This window comes from Martes martes (genome assembly GCF_963455335.1).
Source record: "Martes martes genome assembly, chromosome: 3".
Lineage (NCBI taxonomy): Eukaryota > Metazoa > Chordata > Mammalia > Carnivora > Mustelidae > Martes > Martes martes.
In genome coordinates, this window is record NC_137890.1 from 182810868 (window position 1) to 182829173 (window position 18306).

Below are 18306 nucleotides of genomic sequence, written 5' to 3' on the forward strand. Positions count from 1 at the left end.
GCCCTCCTCTCCCCATCAGAGTGGGCTGCCTGGTGCGGGAACAGGGGCTCAGGAAGTAATTACCGACAGAGTTTTGAGGAAGGGAAGTCCGACTGAGACCTCATCTCCTTACCCAGCATTGGCGGGAAGGAGACCTTGCTGAAAAGGTTGCAAGATGGAGTGTTCCTGGGAGAGGCCGGGCCTCAGGGTAGGGCTCAGCAGGCCAGAGACTCCGGAGCCCCACAGCCAGGCAGAAGCTGAGCTGTATTTCTTCTCGATTTCCACCTCTGCATGGCGATATTTAGCTGTTGAACCCTTGTAAAAATCTCCGTGGGGAGATGTCACCCTTAAAGCTGGCCACACTATGTTGTAACTCCCTGTGTGGAACCCCAGTAACCCAGTGGACCCTGTGACTTGTTATCCCCTCCCCTTTGACGTTTTCTAGGCCATGTCTCGCGGCACAATAATGTTCAAGGTGGTTCCAGTTTCTGCCCCTCCTGTTAATAGCCAGAAGACGGTAAGAATGTACTGTGCCTTCATAATCACACACAGTAAATTCTCAAATACCAGTAACAGTGACTTAGTATTTTGTATCATAGCGCCCTTCTTTATAATGTGTTGCCCATTTTTCAATACTGATGACATGAGAGGCAAATGAGTAAACGAATGTGCTAAGAGGAGATGGGGTGCAAGAAGTTTAAAAAATAACATCAAGCATGGGAAACACTGGAACAAAAACTTCTCAGCACTAAAAGATTCTGTTGCCAAAGTCACTTTTTTCCGTGGATCTTAGGCTCAGTTAAAGAGGCGAGTTCTCCCTTTTGGAGAGGGTGGGGAGACAAGACAGCAGCAGTAGTTGGAGGAGTGGGGAAATGGTTTTAAGTCTTGACAACCCATGGCCAAGGGTTCTTTTGATGGGGCCATTTTGCACCTGTTGTCAGGTGTACGTTCGCGCCATGACGGAGTACTGGCCCCAGGAGGATCCCACCATCCCCTGCACGGACGCAGGGTTGCCTTTCCAGAGGGGGGACATCCTTCAGATTGTGGACCAGAATGATGCCCTCTGGTGGCAGGCCCGGAAAATCTCAGACCTCGGTACCTGTGCCGGCCTAATACCTTCTAACCACCTTCTGAAGAGGTAAGATAATTCTCGCTCCTGGACTCAGGACTGAGCCTTCAGGAAATAAAATGTTTTCTTAGGCTTCTGTTACTGCAGTCAAGATGGGGTAAAGGGAGACAAGTGGATGGATAAACACATACACTGGCCTTTTAATCCAAAAGTCAACTTATTCACATACCTTAAGCATCTTAAATACCAAGGAGATCGGCTAGAAAAGAGAGAAAAGCACTTGTGAAACTCAAACTTAAGAAGATAATTCTAACTCCTTCTATTAATCATTCGAAGCTGAGTTGAATCCTCGGCTATTGAATCTGAACCCATGACCCTCACTTTTGTGTTCTTGAGGTCCAAGGGAATGAGTAAAGGTAGAAGATAGGAAAAGATCCAAGGCTCAGCCATTGTTAAAAAATCAAGAAGAAGGAAAAAAAAATTTAAAAAAAAATTCAAGAAGAAGGAAAGGAGCCAACAATAGAGATTAAGAAGGCGTGACCAATGAGGCAGGGTGAAAATCAACCACGTCAGCTGCCATAGAGAGGACTGAGAAGTCACCATGGGATCTGGCAATATGGCAGTCACAGGGGATCTTGATAAAAACAATTTCAATGGAGGGATGGGACCAAAGTCCTAGCAGAGTGGGGTTGAAGAAATTGATGGCATGAGACCTTTTAATACAAAGCAGAGCAGAGCGGTGGAGATAAAGCTGGGAAAGTGGAGGTAGGGGAGAACTTTTTTAGATGAGGTTCATAATGCTGGTGGGAACAGTCCAGTGACAGGGAAAACTTTTATGATAGAGAAAAAAGAGAAAAGAATTGCCATTGTCAATGCCTTTGAGCAGACAGAAGGAGAGATAATCTAGTACAGTTGACAGTTGAACAATGCAGGGAATAGAGGTGCTGACCCCTTATGCAGTCAAAAATCTGTATAAGACTTCTGACCCCCCCAAACCTAACTACTGAGAGCCTACAAATTGATCAGTAATGTAAACAGTGGATTCACACATATTTTGTGTGTGAAGTATATTATATACTGTATTCTTAGAATGAACTAATCTAGAGAAGAGAAAATATTAATAAAATCATAAGGAAGAGAAAATAACATTTGTAATACTGTACTTATTTATTGAAAAAAAAATCCATGTCTAAGTGGGCCTGTTTAAAGGTCAATGATGTGCAAGCAGAGGGGTTGATCTTATACAGGATCATAAACAGTAACAGTAACAGCTGAGAATCCTGAGTGTTTGGACACGGATATTGTGGGAGCTTGTGGAAGTTCTCTATTAACCACTGTGATTTCCTCAGTGAAGTAAGAAGTGATATCACAAGCCGAGAGTAAGGATGGGTAAGGAGGTGCTAGGAAGAAGAGAGTAGAAAGTTCAACATGTTTCTATGAGAACCTGCCAGCAGATGCATTAGGTAAATATAGTACAGTCAGCAGGATTGGCTCATGCAAGGATAAAAATCATGCATTTGAAATGATTCCGGTTTACTTCCTGGTGGGCAGGTCCAGATGAGGCAGAATTGGATTTAACAGAAAATCTAGAAAAGGCCATGGGAGTGTTGTAATGATGGACCCTGATGCTTAAGCTAGTAAGGAGAGAAATGAGGGAGTAAGGGTCAGTGGAAAGAAAGTAAGATCAATAGGTTATAGGTCCACAGGAGGTTAGCAGATTCTTGGGGCTGGGAAGGTAGGAGGTGTTGGGAGAAGAAAGGGATGCTGGAAGATGAGATTGAGTTACTGATACTAAAAAGGTCTGGGCTGGGACACTGGGAGGCACTGGCTGAGGCTGAATGAACACTGAGTAAGAACTGGAGGGCAGGAGATCAGGGAACCCAGAGGCCAGGGGGTTAAGTGGGGCATTTAAATGCCTAATGGAATCATGGAAAGTCCTGACAGAATCATGTTGAGAGCCTGAGAGTGAGTAGGCATGATCTGGAGATGGCCAAGACCCCACCTCTGTCCCGTGGAGCGGAGGCCAAGTGCACTGAGTGGTGGGCTGGAGGCAGCTCCCAGAGCCCGTGTGCTCTGTCCTCATGTCCTCAGTCAACGAGGTCAGGTGGCAGTTGGAAATCAGCCACCAGGAGAGTACTAACTTGAGAGACATCAGCAGAGCAACTCATCTGCTCCGGCCTGTCCCCCAGAGCTGGTTGACCAGCAGCCCGCTGGCGGTGGGAGAGGAAACAAGCCACCTCTTGAAAGGTACAGGGGAGCAGCCCCCTTAGGAGACCTGGGCTTGGGTTAGAGCGAGGCAAAGGGCTCACTCACTCACTGTAGAGGCTGAAGTCTGGGAGACTCGGTGAAGGACTGGCCTCTCGAGATCCATGGGGTGTGGGGAAGGGCTTGGGGTGGGGGTGGGCGGAGCCTGACAGGAATTAACGTGCAGAGGATAAGGGATGACCCAAGCTGTAGGGCTGCAGCAAACAAGGATAAAGACCTCATGAGATTAGTCCTTACGGCTTGGGTGGGGGCCTTGCAAGGTGCCCACAGAAATGACAGCTTTACTGGCTTAGTGCACAAGGAGCAAAATCCACGTGGCTCTAAGGGAACTGGAGAGACCCCCAGCCCGGGGTGCGGTAGGGGGGACCGGGACAGGCCCTGAAGACTCAGAGGCAAGGCGAGGCAGGTGAAGCCGTCGGAGAGGCAGGGGCCCCTGGGCCAGTGACCGAAGCCCTGGGGCCTATGAACTCTCGGTCACTGCAGGATTTTCAGCAGAAGTCAGAGTTGCTCTGGAAGGAACCTGTGAGGCGGCAAAAGAGTGCTGAGAAAGCCTGTGTAATTGGAGACTATTTGGGGATGTATTTGGAGAAGAAACCTCCATCTTCCCATGGGTGGAGGCAGCAGAATTCTAGCAAACACTGGATCTGTTTCACCTGGGTTGACCTGGGTTGACTTTTTCCCCCTCACGGTGTATTTCTTTGTGCACAGGAAGCAACGCGAGTTCTGGTGGTCCCAGCCGTACCAGCCCCCCAGCGGTCTCAAATCCACCATATGTGAGTGAGCTGATACCCCGAACCCAGTGTGTGCGTCACGGGGAAGCCTGCTCCTTCTCTCCCAGGGCTGCCTTCCTGCCCGGGAGAGGATCCCTGTTATGCCCCAATAATGGGTCCGTGATTAAAGGAGCGAGACTGATATAAAGTGAAGGTCAAGCAAAGCTTTATTTCGTGCCAAGCATCAAGAATCTAACCGAACGTTCAGGGACGCACCTCTTACAAGAGAGGGTGACCCTTCTCTGTTTCACAGTCTAGCTTTTAAGGGCAAAGGCCATGCAGTTGGGCCTGGCCACGCACAGGTGACCAATGAGATTGTAACACACACAGGAAACTCCACAGTGATGCTAGGTGAACAATTGAATTACAATTTACCCTAGTAGACATTTGAACCAGCCTATTACACCTTGATTAGGATTGGCGCCAAAAAGGTTCCCAAAGTGGGGGGGCCCATACTCCTTGGTAGCTAGGGAGACAGTATGCAACCCCCCACTGATCGATGTCTCCACCTGGCCTGACCCACCCTTGTATCTGGGCTTTGTTACCTGGAGCTGGTTTCCAGGACTTGTTTTTAAGTGAATCCCCTGGGGGAAGGGGAGCAGGGACAGTTTAAGGGTTAAACAACAAGGTTTTTGTTTAACCTCCATGAAAGCCTCTTGCTAAAATATAAAAATATAAAATAGGTCCTTACAATCCCTAAATGGCCCCCCTGCCCAGATAACCTCCTGCGGCCATCCGAAGTACTACTCTGCACCTCCTTTCCTTTGGCTTTAGAAGACAATGCAAATAAATGTTCCTGTGTCGATGACACCTTCCAGGATGGCTCCCCAGCTTGGAGTCCCCCATGATCTCTGCAGCTAGCATGCACGTTATAGCCGTGCTGGCGAGGGAGGCATGGGGGAGGTGGGGGGGGTGTCAATTTCATGCTCTTCAGAAGCTCTGCTGAGCAGCGATGTGTGTCTTTGATGAATAAACATGAGACTGAATTATTACTTAATCGAGGCCGCTTGCTCGCTAGACAGTTATTCAAATGGCAGCAGGGGGGAATAAGGCATCCATGGTGACAAATGCTTGTAAACTCCTTCCTGCCTTCATAGGTGGCGGCTGCCCCGTGGCAGAGCTCAGCGGGGACCGGCTGGGTGAGACCCTTCAGAAATGGCCCTCACCCCCAGCCCCTGGAAAGGGGGGAAGGAAGGGGGTGGGGCACCAGGCGGAGGGAGAGGTGCCTGGCAGGAGGCTGTACGGGGAGAACGCAGACAGTAGCGTCGGTGTCACAGATGAGCCCGAGGCCAGTCCTCGGTCACTTATTACTCACTTGTCTTGGCCCCACGTTGAGTTTTCTTTTCTTTTTCTTTTTTTTTTTCTAATTTTTTAAAAAGATTTTATTTATTTATTTGACAGACAGAGATCACAAGTAAGCAGAGAGTCAGGCAGAGAGAGGTGGGGGAAGCAGGCTCCCCGCTGAGCAGGGAGCCGGATGCGGGGCTTGATCCCATGACCCTGAGATCATGACCTGAGCCGAAAGCAGAGGCTTTAACCCACTGAGCCACCCAGGTGCCCCTTCTTTTCTTTTTCTTTTGAAACCTTGTGATGACAACTACAGAGAGAGTTTTGAAAGCAGAAAACCCCCTCACGATTCCTTCGTCAGGGCAGTGTTTCCATATGGCCTTACGGATACATATCTTACAGGCTTCCGCAGAGGGCTGCAGGACCACTTCCTATCTTTTTTTAACCTAACATTCTATGCGAAACGTTTTTCATGATATGATCGTCATGGTGGTATTTTAGTTATTTCACCCGTGTTTTGGAAAAGTTTTTTGGTTTTTGGTTTTTGTTTTTACCAAACCAGATTGAAGTGCTTCTTTAATTCAGTCTCCTACTTCATTTCTCAAAGGCCCATGGAAAAGCTGCTGAAGGAACTGATCTAGCATGCCCCACCGGCTGATGTTTAATTTGCTTGTGTAGCCCAAGTGCGATTTATATTAGACTTTCGGAAAAGTCCATCCTGAAAAGGAATTTGCAGCCCCTATTATTTTACTCCGGTATCTCTGAGTCCAAGAGCCCCAAGGATGGAGCCACTGACTTAAAGGGTCGCCTCTCGCAGGGTTGTTTCTGATGGAGTGTGATCAGTTTCTAAACTATTAGGTCATTTCTTTTCTTTTTAACTGTTGTAGATGGTGCTGCCATAGTATTATTTTGTGTCTTTCTGTTTAATGTTACCGCAGGGAGAATATAATCTCAGGGAGAGGTTATTGAGTTCAAAGGTATAGGCAATTTTATTTAACTTTAAGGAAAAATTTGAAGATCACTATTAAAAATATATTTACTGAAGATGCACATACACTTGAATCGTTGCCTTTCTGTTTTCTTCCTCCCTCCCTCCCTCCCTCCTTTCCTCCATTCCTTCCTTCCTTTCTTTCTTCTTCCTTCCCCTCTTCCTCCCTCCCTCCTTTCCTCCATTCCTTCCTTTTATTCCAGTCAAAATTTGAGTTCCTAAAGTATAACGCAAGTGCATTAACTCAGAAATGAGTAGAACACAACCCTTACAGAACTTTAGGGTGGGAAGGGAGTGGATTTGCCAGAAGCAAGTTCTCCATTTCCAACAAGATTCATAAATGAATTAGTTTCTATAGGGTATTTGTTTATCATTCCATTACCAAATCTCTACCAAATTTCTATAGATTAAGCCCAGAATATCAATTGCTATAATTTTGGCACTTCACTTTTCTCATTATAAGTCAACCTGAAAAACTATAGCATTAACCAATGTGCTGTCTTTTTTTCTGCTTTCATTATTTGTCTGTACCCAGCAATTTCTATGGAGGAAGGTAAGAAATGGTATTTGAAAAAAACAAACAAAAAACCTCACCTTCAAAGTCTTACGGAAATTTTGTACAGTTTTCTTAATTCCCTTCAATACAGTTTAGCTATTTACTAAGCTCTTCCTGTAGACCTAGTAGTGTGCCAGTCACTAATATACTAATTTGTAAAAAAAAAAATGTCAACAAACAGAAAGCACGCATAATGTAATTGTCCTGAGACTGAGGAATAGGAGAAAAGAGAGATAACATTTAGATGCAGCTCATGGTAAAAATTCAATAAAGGTTGTGACACTGGTTCACTGTTTTGTGTCAGCTGTTTTATACACATGGTCTTAAAAAAAAACCCTGTAAGGAATTGTGATCATTCCCATTTTATGGATGAAAAGATTGAGGTGGAGAGAAAGTAAGAATATTGGGAGGTGTTGCCGGCAGCGTAGTCTGGGTGGACGCTTCCGGCGCTACATGAAGGGACAATGGAACTTCCAGTTGTTAGTTCTCTCTTCCTCCAAGCCCAGACACCCAGGGGACTCATTATGATGCCAAACACACACACACTCACAAAAGCAAGAAAGCAAGGTGCCATCTGCTTGTGGAGGGGGAGAGAAGGAAGAGGAGCAGTCCCCTGGGCACTCCCCTATTTCAGTTCTGAAATTGGGAACATGGGCAGGCCTTTGGAGGTCTCTGTGGCCTTGGTGCGTCTCTGTGGCCTTGGTGGGTAACAAACCCACGGTCTTAGTCTGCTCAGGCCACCATTACAAGACACACCACGGACTGGGTGTCTTGAACAACAGACACTTATTTTTTCACAGTTCTGAAAGCCCGAAGACCAAGATCAAGGTTCAGTGGGTCTGCTTTCTGGTGAGGCTTCTTTCTGGGTTGCAGATGATTTCCTGTCCTTTTGGGCTAGGGCCCCAATAGTATGACCTCCTTCAACCTTAAAGGCCCTGTCTCTCCAAATACGGCTGTACTGGGGGCTAGAACTTCAACATATAAATTTGGGAGGGATACAAATCCGTCCATAACACCTACCTTTGCCAACAGTGTGGAATCGTTGATTTTGAGAGAGTAAAATCAGTGTCTTAGATCCCAGAGTTTCAAGTTAGAAAAATCAGGGTTCCTTGTGCTGTTTTTAGAAATTCACTCCTGTCCTCTGTAAAAGAGGAATACTAATTGTAGTTTTTCTTTGCTTAGAAAACAAAACCAAAAATACAGAAAACCTCTAGTGATGTCTTAGGAACCAATGGACCAGCTCTTATTATAAAATACTGACCTGAAAAATAATCTCTTAATAAATGGAAGGAATTGAATGGTAGCCATGGTACGCATAAGCAAAGGCACAGAGGAGGCCTGATGATGGCTACTCTAATGAGGGTACAAGACATGTGAAGGAAAGAAGTAGATAATAGCCTTCAAAGTTGGTCTTGGGCCATGTTGCAGAGGGTTTTGGGTATTAGGATGGGATGGGTGGTTTTAAAAATTATATTCTCTTATCCAGTTATGGATATCTCAGCTAAAGGTACAAATAGTTAACATTTATTGAGCACTTACCATCTGTCTGAGCTTTTCATATATTATCTCAGTGATCCTCTCTTATATGGTAGATATTTCTACCATCTCCATTTATAGATAGAAAACTGAAGCTTGAGATAAACTAATTGGCTCACTCAAAAAGAGGATGCTTTTTTTTTTTTTAAAGAGTTTATTTATTTGTCAGAGAGAGACAGAGAGAGCACAAGCAAGGGGAGCAGCAGAAGGAGAGGGAGAAGCAGACTCCCTGCTGAGCAGGGCGCCTGATGTGGGACTCGATGGACCCTGGGATCCTGACCTGAGCCAAAGGCAGTTGCTTAACTGACTGAGTTACCCAGATGTCCCAAACAGCTGATGCTTTTAAAATTTTTGCCATTTTATGTTATGTAGCCTTCTATACCATAGATTTTCATTTTCATTTATTACAGTGGAGTCCTTTTTTCTCTCTCCAAGTGAGCAAGCATGAGGAATAGTTGTAAGAGTATCATTATCGTAAAATGGTCTTTCACTGACCTAAGTCGATACATTGGGAATTTTGTTTGTGGTACGGATACATTTTAAGTTCTATTTTTCCCCTTCCATCCTCTTTTAGATGACATGAAAATTGATGAGAAGTGTGTGGAAGCAGGTAACATTTCCTCTTGACAGATTCACCACCAGAAGGAATATGAAGCGTCTTAGCTGTAGATTTTCTGAAGCAGAGTTAGCCAAATAGGGCCACAGGCCTTTCCTCTGGAAGTAATGTGTAAAATGAACCCCTCCTCCCCCATCGCATCCTTTTTCTGTGGTTCTGGCACTTGGAAGAGAATCACAGCTGTGAGAAGGTCTCCAGGCTCCAAACCGACCTTCTAGAAAGTGTTCTAGAAAGGAGTGTCTTGGAAATGATCACAGGAACACTTAGTAATACTCAGGTGTTACGTTCAGTAACATTCAGGCAAACGTCTGGCAACCGCCATGCTTTTTGTAAAATACTATAAAATATTGAAATGCCAATTTTTTAAAAGCGACATATTTTTTGTTATTGTTTGGTAACATCTGATAGATTCTAGTATAGATAATTAGTAGTGAGTTCCAAAATTTTGAGAAATATATGAAAACTTTTTATGTCTCTATACTTAATTTTTTTTAGAAGTTGGGAAAAGATCTCCCTAATTTAGTGGCAGAACTAAGATTTGCTAAAGAATCAGGAGGGTAACGCTGGGAGACTACTGGAAAGGCTTTAGTCTGAGACGTGAATTTGTCTTGGCTTTCTGGGCTCATCTAGTTTTTAGAAATTAAAGATCAATATGAAATCTTTAAATAGTGGATATTTCAAAGATTCATTTATACTTCCCTGAACAACTACAAAATAATGCTGACACCATGTTTATCCTATCAAGTATACATTCTGTTTTTTAAAAAACTTCCACCAATATTCATTTCTTTCTCTAATTTAAATCTTTTATTAGGTAATATGTTCACATGCTTTAAAATTCAAAAACTACAAAAGTATAGAGCTCCTCCCTTTCCCTGCTCCCCTACTCAGTTTTATTTCTTGAGGCAATACATGCTCTCAATTTCTTGCTGATCCCTCCGGACATACTCTGTGCATATAAAAACAATGTTGTATATTTTTTTTCTCTTCTCCCCACCATCATCCTCACCATTTTTTTAAAAAAACACCTTTAAAAAAAAAAAAGACTTTTTTGATGGTACGTGCTACATGCTGTTCTGTTCCTGGCTTTTTTTCCTTAGTGTTATCTATGATTTCCTCCTAGCACATAAAGAGCCTCCTCATTTGTTTTTAATAGCTTATTGGTGAGGTAAATTATTGTGCATTTATGCAATCACTTATCCATAGACATTTGAGTTATGGCCAGTCTTTTCTATTACAAGCAGTGCTACGATGAACAGCATTGCAAACACACTGTCTCGCACCCGGCTGAGTGTGTTCTCAGTGCACTAGGGTCTGATCCAAGGACACACGCTTTGGTGATGTTGCTACATACTTCAAACTGCTCTGCGCATACATTCTCATTTCTTAGTCCTTAATATCTCTTTAAGCTACTAATAAGAACTGTGGGGGTTTTTTTGTTTTGTTTTTGAATATTTTATTTATTTAGACAGAGAGAGAAAGAGTGAGAGAGAGAACACAAGCAGGGGGAGTGGGAGAGGGAGAAGCAGGCTTCCCGCTGAGGGGCTCGATCGCAGGACCCTGAGACCATGACTTGAGTCCAAGGCAGACGTTTAATGACTGAGACACCCAGGTGCGCCGCTAATGAGAACTGTTTAACTGATGAGGAAGTTGATTTATATAGAATCTTTCATTGACACCTAAACAAGCCTATCCAGTCAAACCATTTATATACTCATTCTCCTCACCACACTCCCGTTGCCTACACCCTACCCCCCCCCCCAAAATCTTCAGGCGGGGAGATCCCTCCTCCCCCTGCAAGCCTTCTCACTGCAACCCTGTGCGCTGTCTGATGTCCATTGGCACTTCCTTGACATTCTACCTTTCCCTCCCCTGAGCCTCTTTTACTTCTCTTTATTCTCTTCTATTTTATTTATTTTAAGCTCCTGTAGCACCCATGCTCGCTGTTGTAGCCCCACTGCTTAACACCGTGTATCTCATTTAAGGTTCTAATATGCCAGAGAGACCCCATGGACTTGGCCTTGATTTAGGAAAGAATTTCAAGAAGTTGGTGTGTCCGCAGAAGCATAGGGTTGGGGAATTAGACTATTAAAATATAGACTCAGTACGGATAGTATTATAATCACACTTTTGGTGTTTTTTTTTCTCCATGGGAAACCATAGATGAAGAAACATTTGAATCCGGTAAGTAAAAAATGAGTCTTTGGTGTTGATTTTTAAGAGTCTGTTCTACATTTTGGTATCGTTTAAACCCACATTTAGGGACATCATACCATGATTGTTTAAATATCTCAACAGTATGGTGCTGAGATATTATATGCTTCGCCCTCATTGGTGCTTCTTATGAGGGACATTTTGGGGCTCTGTGGGATGGACAGATGGAGCTGGGAAGTATGCACATAACCGGATAACCTCCCACTTATGTTGAGTCTAAATTTCCCGTTTTAGTTAGATAGTTGGTCTGTTTATTTGTCTCAGAGAGAGAGAGAGAGAGCACAAGCAGGGGGAGCAGCAGCAGGAGAGGGAGAAGCAGGCTGCACTGACACGCGGCTCCGTGTTCGGGACTGGTTTAGTTATTATTGCCTCTGGATGATAGTCCTCCTTTGCTCTATGTTCAACTCCTCATTTTTCTGGAAGACAGTCTACACACGAACACCGTGGCTGAGGCCCAGAGGTATTTGTGGCATCTGTGTACGGAGAGGCGGTCTGGTGGAGGGGTAAAGCCAGGGACTGGAGCCAGGCTGTCCCAGTAGAATCCCGCTCTGTGACTCATTTCCTGTGGGTCCTCCTTCACGTCACCCCTCTGCCCCACGTCTAAAGTAGGAAAAATAACTTATATAAGTAAAGTGCTTAGGATGTAAGCGGTACACGAGCGCAGCTAGCATTGTTAGGCCCCTTGATCTGGGCGGGCATCCTGCAGCCACGTCTCTAATCACTGCAGAGGAACGTGTGCGGGCCCCCCTTAGTTACTGGGCGGTGCCCCTTCCAGACCCCTCTTAGTCTAAAGATTGAGAACACCCCTATACCTTCTGAACCCAACTCACGGAGGAGGTCATTTAAGGAACAATGAGCCCCCAGCTGGCAGGTTTCCTAAGTAAATATCTCTTGACATTTATTCATGATGCTTAATTCTTACTTAGAGCTCTCAGTGGTTCCTTCTGTCTCTTCGGTTTGGGGCTCAACTCTTCTCTGAATGTGGCACCCTGTGACCTCCTCAGATTTTTCCAGGGGGTGATGATATAGTCTAAATAGGAATGCCATTAAAACCAAAGCAATAAAGAAGATGGGTGTTTTACGACATCTAGAAAATGCTTTGTGTTCGGTTCCCCCTGTTTCCAGTGGGCCAGCTGGAGAAGGCCGTGTGTCACTGGACCCAGTGAGAGGTAAAGAAGGAGGATGCTCAGGCCAGAGGCTGCCATAGTCCCTGCCCGAGGGCCACTTCACAGGACTGTGTATGGCCTCTGGGAGAGGAGAGAGGAGGCTCACAGCAGTTGCCTTCCTATAATTTCCCTCTCTCAAGCCCTATCTTGTGCCGACCAGTAAAGAGAAGTCTCCCCAGACAAAAAGCCCTCAGGGAGAATGTACGTAAGCTGCAGAAAAAGTTATTGTTCCCCGAGCAGCGCAGTCGGTCCAATGAGTCCCCAGACCCCAGCCAGACGTCGCTCATTTGCCTTCCCAGGCCGACCCGAGGTACAGCCTGCTCTAGGGGTGACCTGAATGCCTCGCTTTTGTGTCGGTCTTTATTGCCTGGCCAACTTGATCTTCTCAAAGGCTTAACTTTTTCCTTTTTCTTCACTCATGCAAATATCCAGAGGAGCTTTCAGAAGGTAATTGTTTGTTTTCATTTCCTGGACAAGCCGCCTGGAGCTATAGTTAAGATCTTGCAGTGCTTCAATGTGCCTGCATGACAGGCACATTATTATATATATATATAAAATATACAATATATTATTATATATTATATATTATATATAATATATTATATATTATAATTATAATAATTATATATTATATATTAAGATAATATATTTTAAGGGTGAAATCAGTGGTGAGATATTCGATTTCATAGAAAAATATTTAAAAATGAACAATGAAAGTACTTAAGGTATGAATATATCCTTAATTGAACGCTTCCGTAAGAGATTCTTAACTGCCGAGAACCAACTGAGGGTTGCTGGAGGGGAGATGGGTGGGGGGATGGGTTAAATGGGGGATGGGTATCAAGGAGTGTACTTGTTGTGTTGAGAACTGGGTGTATATGTAAGTGATAAATCACTAAATTCTACTCCCGAAACCAATGTTATACGATATGTTAGCTAAGTAGAATTTAAATAAAAATTTGAAAAAGAAAAAAAAAATCTAAAAAAAAACCCACCTTACTGACATATTTCAGTTAGAAAAATGTGCTTACTTATCAGAAGATGGGATTGATATTGGTGTGTTTTCTTTGTATTTTAAAATATATGTTTTTAAAAAGTTAAGAAAAGGTTGTATATGTTAATTCATTCTACAGACAATGGCTGTTTATATAATTTCAGTGATCAGAACAGAGTTGCATAAGTGAAAAGGAACATATATTTGTAAAAAGTAATTTGAAAATGACATTTTTATAACAGCTTTTTTTTTTTCTTTCCTGGAGTTTTAAGAATTTTTCTGAGACCCCAGTAGAAGCAGAGGTGGTGTTTAAATAAGTTCTAGGTGCTTCAGTCCCCTGGGATCAGTGTTCCTCACCCTTGTCCCTCAGATTCCTGGACAGTCAGACACAATTGCAACCGTAGAGCAAATACTAATTTTGTACAGAATAAGCCATTTTATCAGGGAGAAAATAAAACCCCATCTCTAACAAAAGGACTAATTATAAGTCCTGCAGATCACCATTTCTACAGTTGAAGCCAAAGCCAGTTTACCTGTTTCCTTCTTTAAGTCAGTTTTCTTTGGGCCTGTTTAACAATGTATACCTAATTTTTATTTGTTTTTCTGTGACTAGTATCTGTTGCTAGTATCTTTCTTGTCACTTTAAACCAGCGTAAACTAGCTTTTTGTTTCAATTGTACTTGACAGAATATACTCAGTGTATTGGTAAAATTCTGAAGAGTTTTCACATAGTTTGGTGCATGTGAGAGACTGGAAAATGGCAAGAAGCCATTCAAGATGAATTCAGCTGTGCTGACTTCTACTGAAATGTGTCACTTGCAGATCTGAAGATAATTTCATGCCTCTGTTCTAAGTACACTTCTCCTTCTCCTTCACATATTCTGTTCGGGCCATTCTCTGTGTTCCAGACAAGGAGGAATTTGTTGGCTCTGGTCAGAAGTTCTTTATCGGTAGGTAATGATTAATAAGAGGCCGGTCATTGTCGCTTGTCAAGTTTTATTCATACCATCTTGACTCTTCTGGAAGCTTCTTTTGACGATGACCATTTCCAGACTTGTTCTTTGTTCTGCTTTCCCTCTATCCTCCAACTCCTTTTTTGGATCAGTATTCTGCTGTGTTGACCGTTCATTACAATTCATCTGTTTTCCACTGGATGTGTCTTAATTATTCATTACAAATCTTTGGTTCTCTTCCAGACTGTTCCATGACATACTTATGTTACTCAAAAGAGACCCATTCTCTGACTACTAAACTTGGTTTTGATGGCCACATTTCTGTCAACTGGGCAGAGCTTTCTGAAGGACCCATTTAAAGGCTCATGCAAACCCATGCTGAGCCTCCTCCAAGAGACAGCAGGGTCTGTAAAGTGAAATGTTGGTTCCTCAGGCCTGAATATACATTGGAATCATTGAGAGAGCTTTAAAAACAAAACAAAACAAAACTCATGAGGCCACTTTTCTGCATCCCTTTGGAATAACTCAGCCCTGATGGCATTAGGTAGGCCAAAGGAGCAGGCAGGCGTACACAAAGGTGAAGAAGCCGCCTGGGGAGGGGCATCACTGAACCATGTGAGGAGAGCATTTGTGCGGGGAACGTTGTTGACTGGTACAGGTTGTCAGGGCCAGAGCAAAGTGAGGAGGACTGTGGTCATCACTTGGGCTCTGACACCTCACAGCCTCTACAAAGAAGGCGTCCTCACCTCTCGTGGGCTCTGACACTTTCTGCTAGGTTGCCAATGTCACTTGTCCCTTGTCCACAGGTGCTCCTGACCAATACAGTAGGTAAATGTACTGAGGACAATTAGGTTTCTCAGTGTTAGAGAAAGGAGTTACACATGCGACCAGGGTGGGGACAGGTGGCTGGAATGGATCCTCTGGGGTTGAGTTGGCATTGTAGGTATTGGTGTGAACTCACGGTGTTCGACATATATAGATAGATATAGTGCACGTGTGTGTGTGTGTGTGTGTGTGTGTGTGTGTGTGTGTGTGTGTGTTTATGTATACACAAAGAGTCCTGAGCTCTACCTTGGGGAAGGACCTGGGAACAGCAGCAGAGGACTTCTTCAGAAACATAAGCCATGTCACACCCATTTCCCCACCATCCAGTGACTTCTCAGTCCACTTGAACCACAATCCAACACCGGGCTGGAGCCCGCGGTCACCTCCCCTGCTTCCTCTCCAGCCCCATTTCCGACCATTCTCCCTGCTGCTCACCACCCTGCCCGGCTCGGGCCTCCTCGTGCCTCCCCCTCATGCCCGGAGCCCTCCTTTCTCTGCACCTTAGCACTTGCTGTTCCCTTAGCCTGGGTTGCTTTTCCCCCAGACGCCTCCTCACCTGGCTCCAGGACTTCACTCGCCCGCCCACTCAACGTCAGCTTCCCCCCCACCCCCCCCCACCGCTTTGCTTGAACCCCCTGCGTGAGGAAGCACCCCCATCCCTCTCTATCCCCGGACCCTTCTAAGCGCTTATTTTTATTGATGTGTTTACTTTTCTCTCTCCTCCATGAAATGTAAACCAGGAGGAAATGGGTTGGAGGTGATGGGCCCCCGGGGTGCCCAGCACCCGGAGCATCCGGTGGGCCCTGGGTGCCACCGAGGCAACACGGGGAGGGGCGCGTCCTGCTCTTCTTCCTTCGCGCCGCGTCTTACTTACCGCCTTCAGACGGCCGCGAGGACGCTCGGTCGCACCTGCCCACGGCAGCCCCCGAAGGCTCCGTCAGGCGGGGCGGGGGACGTGCTGTCTCCTGCCTGCACGTGACGTCCCGTGCCTTCCCACCCTCGCAGCTGGCTTCCGCCGCAGCATGCGCCTTTGTCGCCGCAAGTCGCACCTCGGCCAGCTGCGCGCCGGCCTGGGCGGTGCGGGCGGCGGCCTCCCCGCGCCCGGCGCCCCCTACGAGGAGGTGGTCCGGTACCAGCGCCGCCCGTCGGAGCAGCACCGCCTCGTCGTGCTGGTCGGTACGTCCCCGCCCGCAGAGGCTCTCCGCCTCCCTCGTGCGCTTCTTCTCCTCCACCCGGCAGTTTGGCCCGGGGAGTGGTGGCAACAGCAGCATTCTTTAGCGACTGCCATATAAACACCTTAAAAAACCACCTGTTTTCTATGTAGGTGTTAATAAATAAAACAGTGGTCCCACGCTTTTATGGACGACAGAAGAACGTCGTATGTCCGGTGTATGTGTACCGGGGTAATAACAGGCTGTATTATGATGAAGCTTGTCTTTTTTTTTTTTTTAAGATTTTATTTATTTATTTGACAGAGAGAGATCACAAGTCGGCAGAGAGGCAGGCAGGGGTGGGGGAAAGCAGGCCCCCGCTGAGCAGAGAGCCCCATGTGGAGCTCGATCCCAGGACCCTGGGATCATGACCTGAGCCGACGGCAGAGGCTTAACCCAATGAGCCACCCGGGTGCCCCTTTAAGACCGGTTTAGAGTTCACTTTATAAGCATAGATGAGTAGTCCCCCAGACTGTATTATCAGTCTGTATCAGAAATAAGAATCCTTAAGATCTTTTCCCTACATTTGTAATCACCTTCTGTAGAACAGTGTTTGGAGTCTTTTGGACCGTGTCTCTGGCGCCGCGGAGCGGGGCAAGCACAGTGCTCGGGGCACCTGCTTTCGCGAGCGCGAGCTCTGCCGAGCAGGGCCTGCCGCAGTAGTTAAGGCCGGTCTTGCGCGCGTCTGCGCATGCTCCAACTGTGACCGAGGGAGGGCGCTGTGGAGCAGAACAGCGCGCCTCGCAGCCGGGCCCTGAGAATCGGCAGGGTTCTGGGCAAACAGAAAATACTAGAGCTTATGATGTACATTCCGGGGCGCCTGGGTGGCACAGTTGGTTAAGACCCCCACCCTTGGTTTCAGCTCAGGTCCTGATCTCAAGGTTGTGAGATGGAGCCCGGCGTCGGGTGCCCCGCTGGGCATGGAGCCTGCTTAAGATTCTCTCTCCCTCTGCCCCTCCCCCTCGTGCTCTCTCTATCTCTCTCTCTCTGAAATAAATAAATATATCTTATAAAAAAAGAAAGCTTAACATTTCAATATGGCAAAGGAAGAGCATTAAGCCTAAACACGGACCCTATGTAACTGCTTGAAGTCAGCCCTGACTCGAGTTAGACACGGGGTGCTGACTCACAGAACCGGTAATTCGAGGGGCTGATTTCTGGGTTGTGATGTGATAAACACTTCGTTTGCCGGGAAAGGTAGATTGTCTCAGATTATCTGAACCGAGGCCAGACAATTCTCCCAACATTAGATTACTTCGCTGGGGTGACCAGTTCCTGTAATTCCCCAGCTGATTTCTGGGATGTGGAAGAAGTGTGGGTTACTCCCTGGGTCCCCAGGAAAATTCCCAAGAGCTTTCCGGAATTGTTTCCATTTGTGAAAAGATATGTAATTTCCCGAAAAACATTTGCTCTCAGATGTCTTCAGCAGAAGAACTGAAATGATTATGTCACCACATAATTATATTTATCTACGTCTAATGATTTCTGTATGTGGCTTTTTGTGTTTAGGACCTTCTGGGGTTGGAGTCAATGAACTGAGAAGACAACTTATTGAACTTAATCCTGAATGTTTCCAGAGTGCTGTGCCGCGTACGTGTGCCTTTTCTTTCCTAGCGGTTCATGTTTTGGTCAAACTGTCTTTGCCTCTGCAGATGCACTGATCTCACTTAACTATGCCATACCATCTTCGTTATAAAAATAAAAGACACAAGGGATAGTCCTTATACAATATTTTGAACTATATTTATTTAAATAGAGGGAGTTGATTCATGGCCAGTGTTGCTGGTGAGGCTTTTAAAAGGTGACTGTCTCTTTTCCATTTCTTAACAATCATATAGGTGACCCTTCGGGAAAACTAACAATATTTAGTAATAATA

General features: G+C 45.4%; 1 protein-coding gene across 1 annotated transcript in view; it reads left to right on the forward strand.

Moving 5' to 3' along the window:
• Positions 1-18306, forward strand: part of MPP4 (MAGUK p55 scaffold protein 4) — a gene marked incomplete at its 5' end in the record, with an annotated part of 45622 nt that overhangs the window by 19434 nt on the left and 7882 nt on the right. The window contains 10 exons of the mRNA XM_080799456.1: positions 425-496; positions 921-1117; positions 4022-4086; positions 6894-6911; positions 9025-9060; positions 11230-11250; positions 12879-12893; positions 14349-14390; positions 16224-16394; positions 17939-18019. Of these exons, the coding sequence (XP_080655582.1) occupies positions 425-496; positions 921-1117; positions 4022-4086; positions 6894-6911; positions 9025-9060; positions 11230-11250; positions 12879-12893; positions 14349-14390; positions 16224-16394; positions 17939-18019 (718 nt within the window). The remainder of the gene's footprint in view (positions 1-424; positions 497-920; positions 1118-4021; positions 4087-6893; positions 6912-9024; positions 9061-11229; positions 11251-12878; positions 12894-14348; positions 14391-16223; positions 16395-17938; positions 18020-18306) is intronic.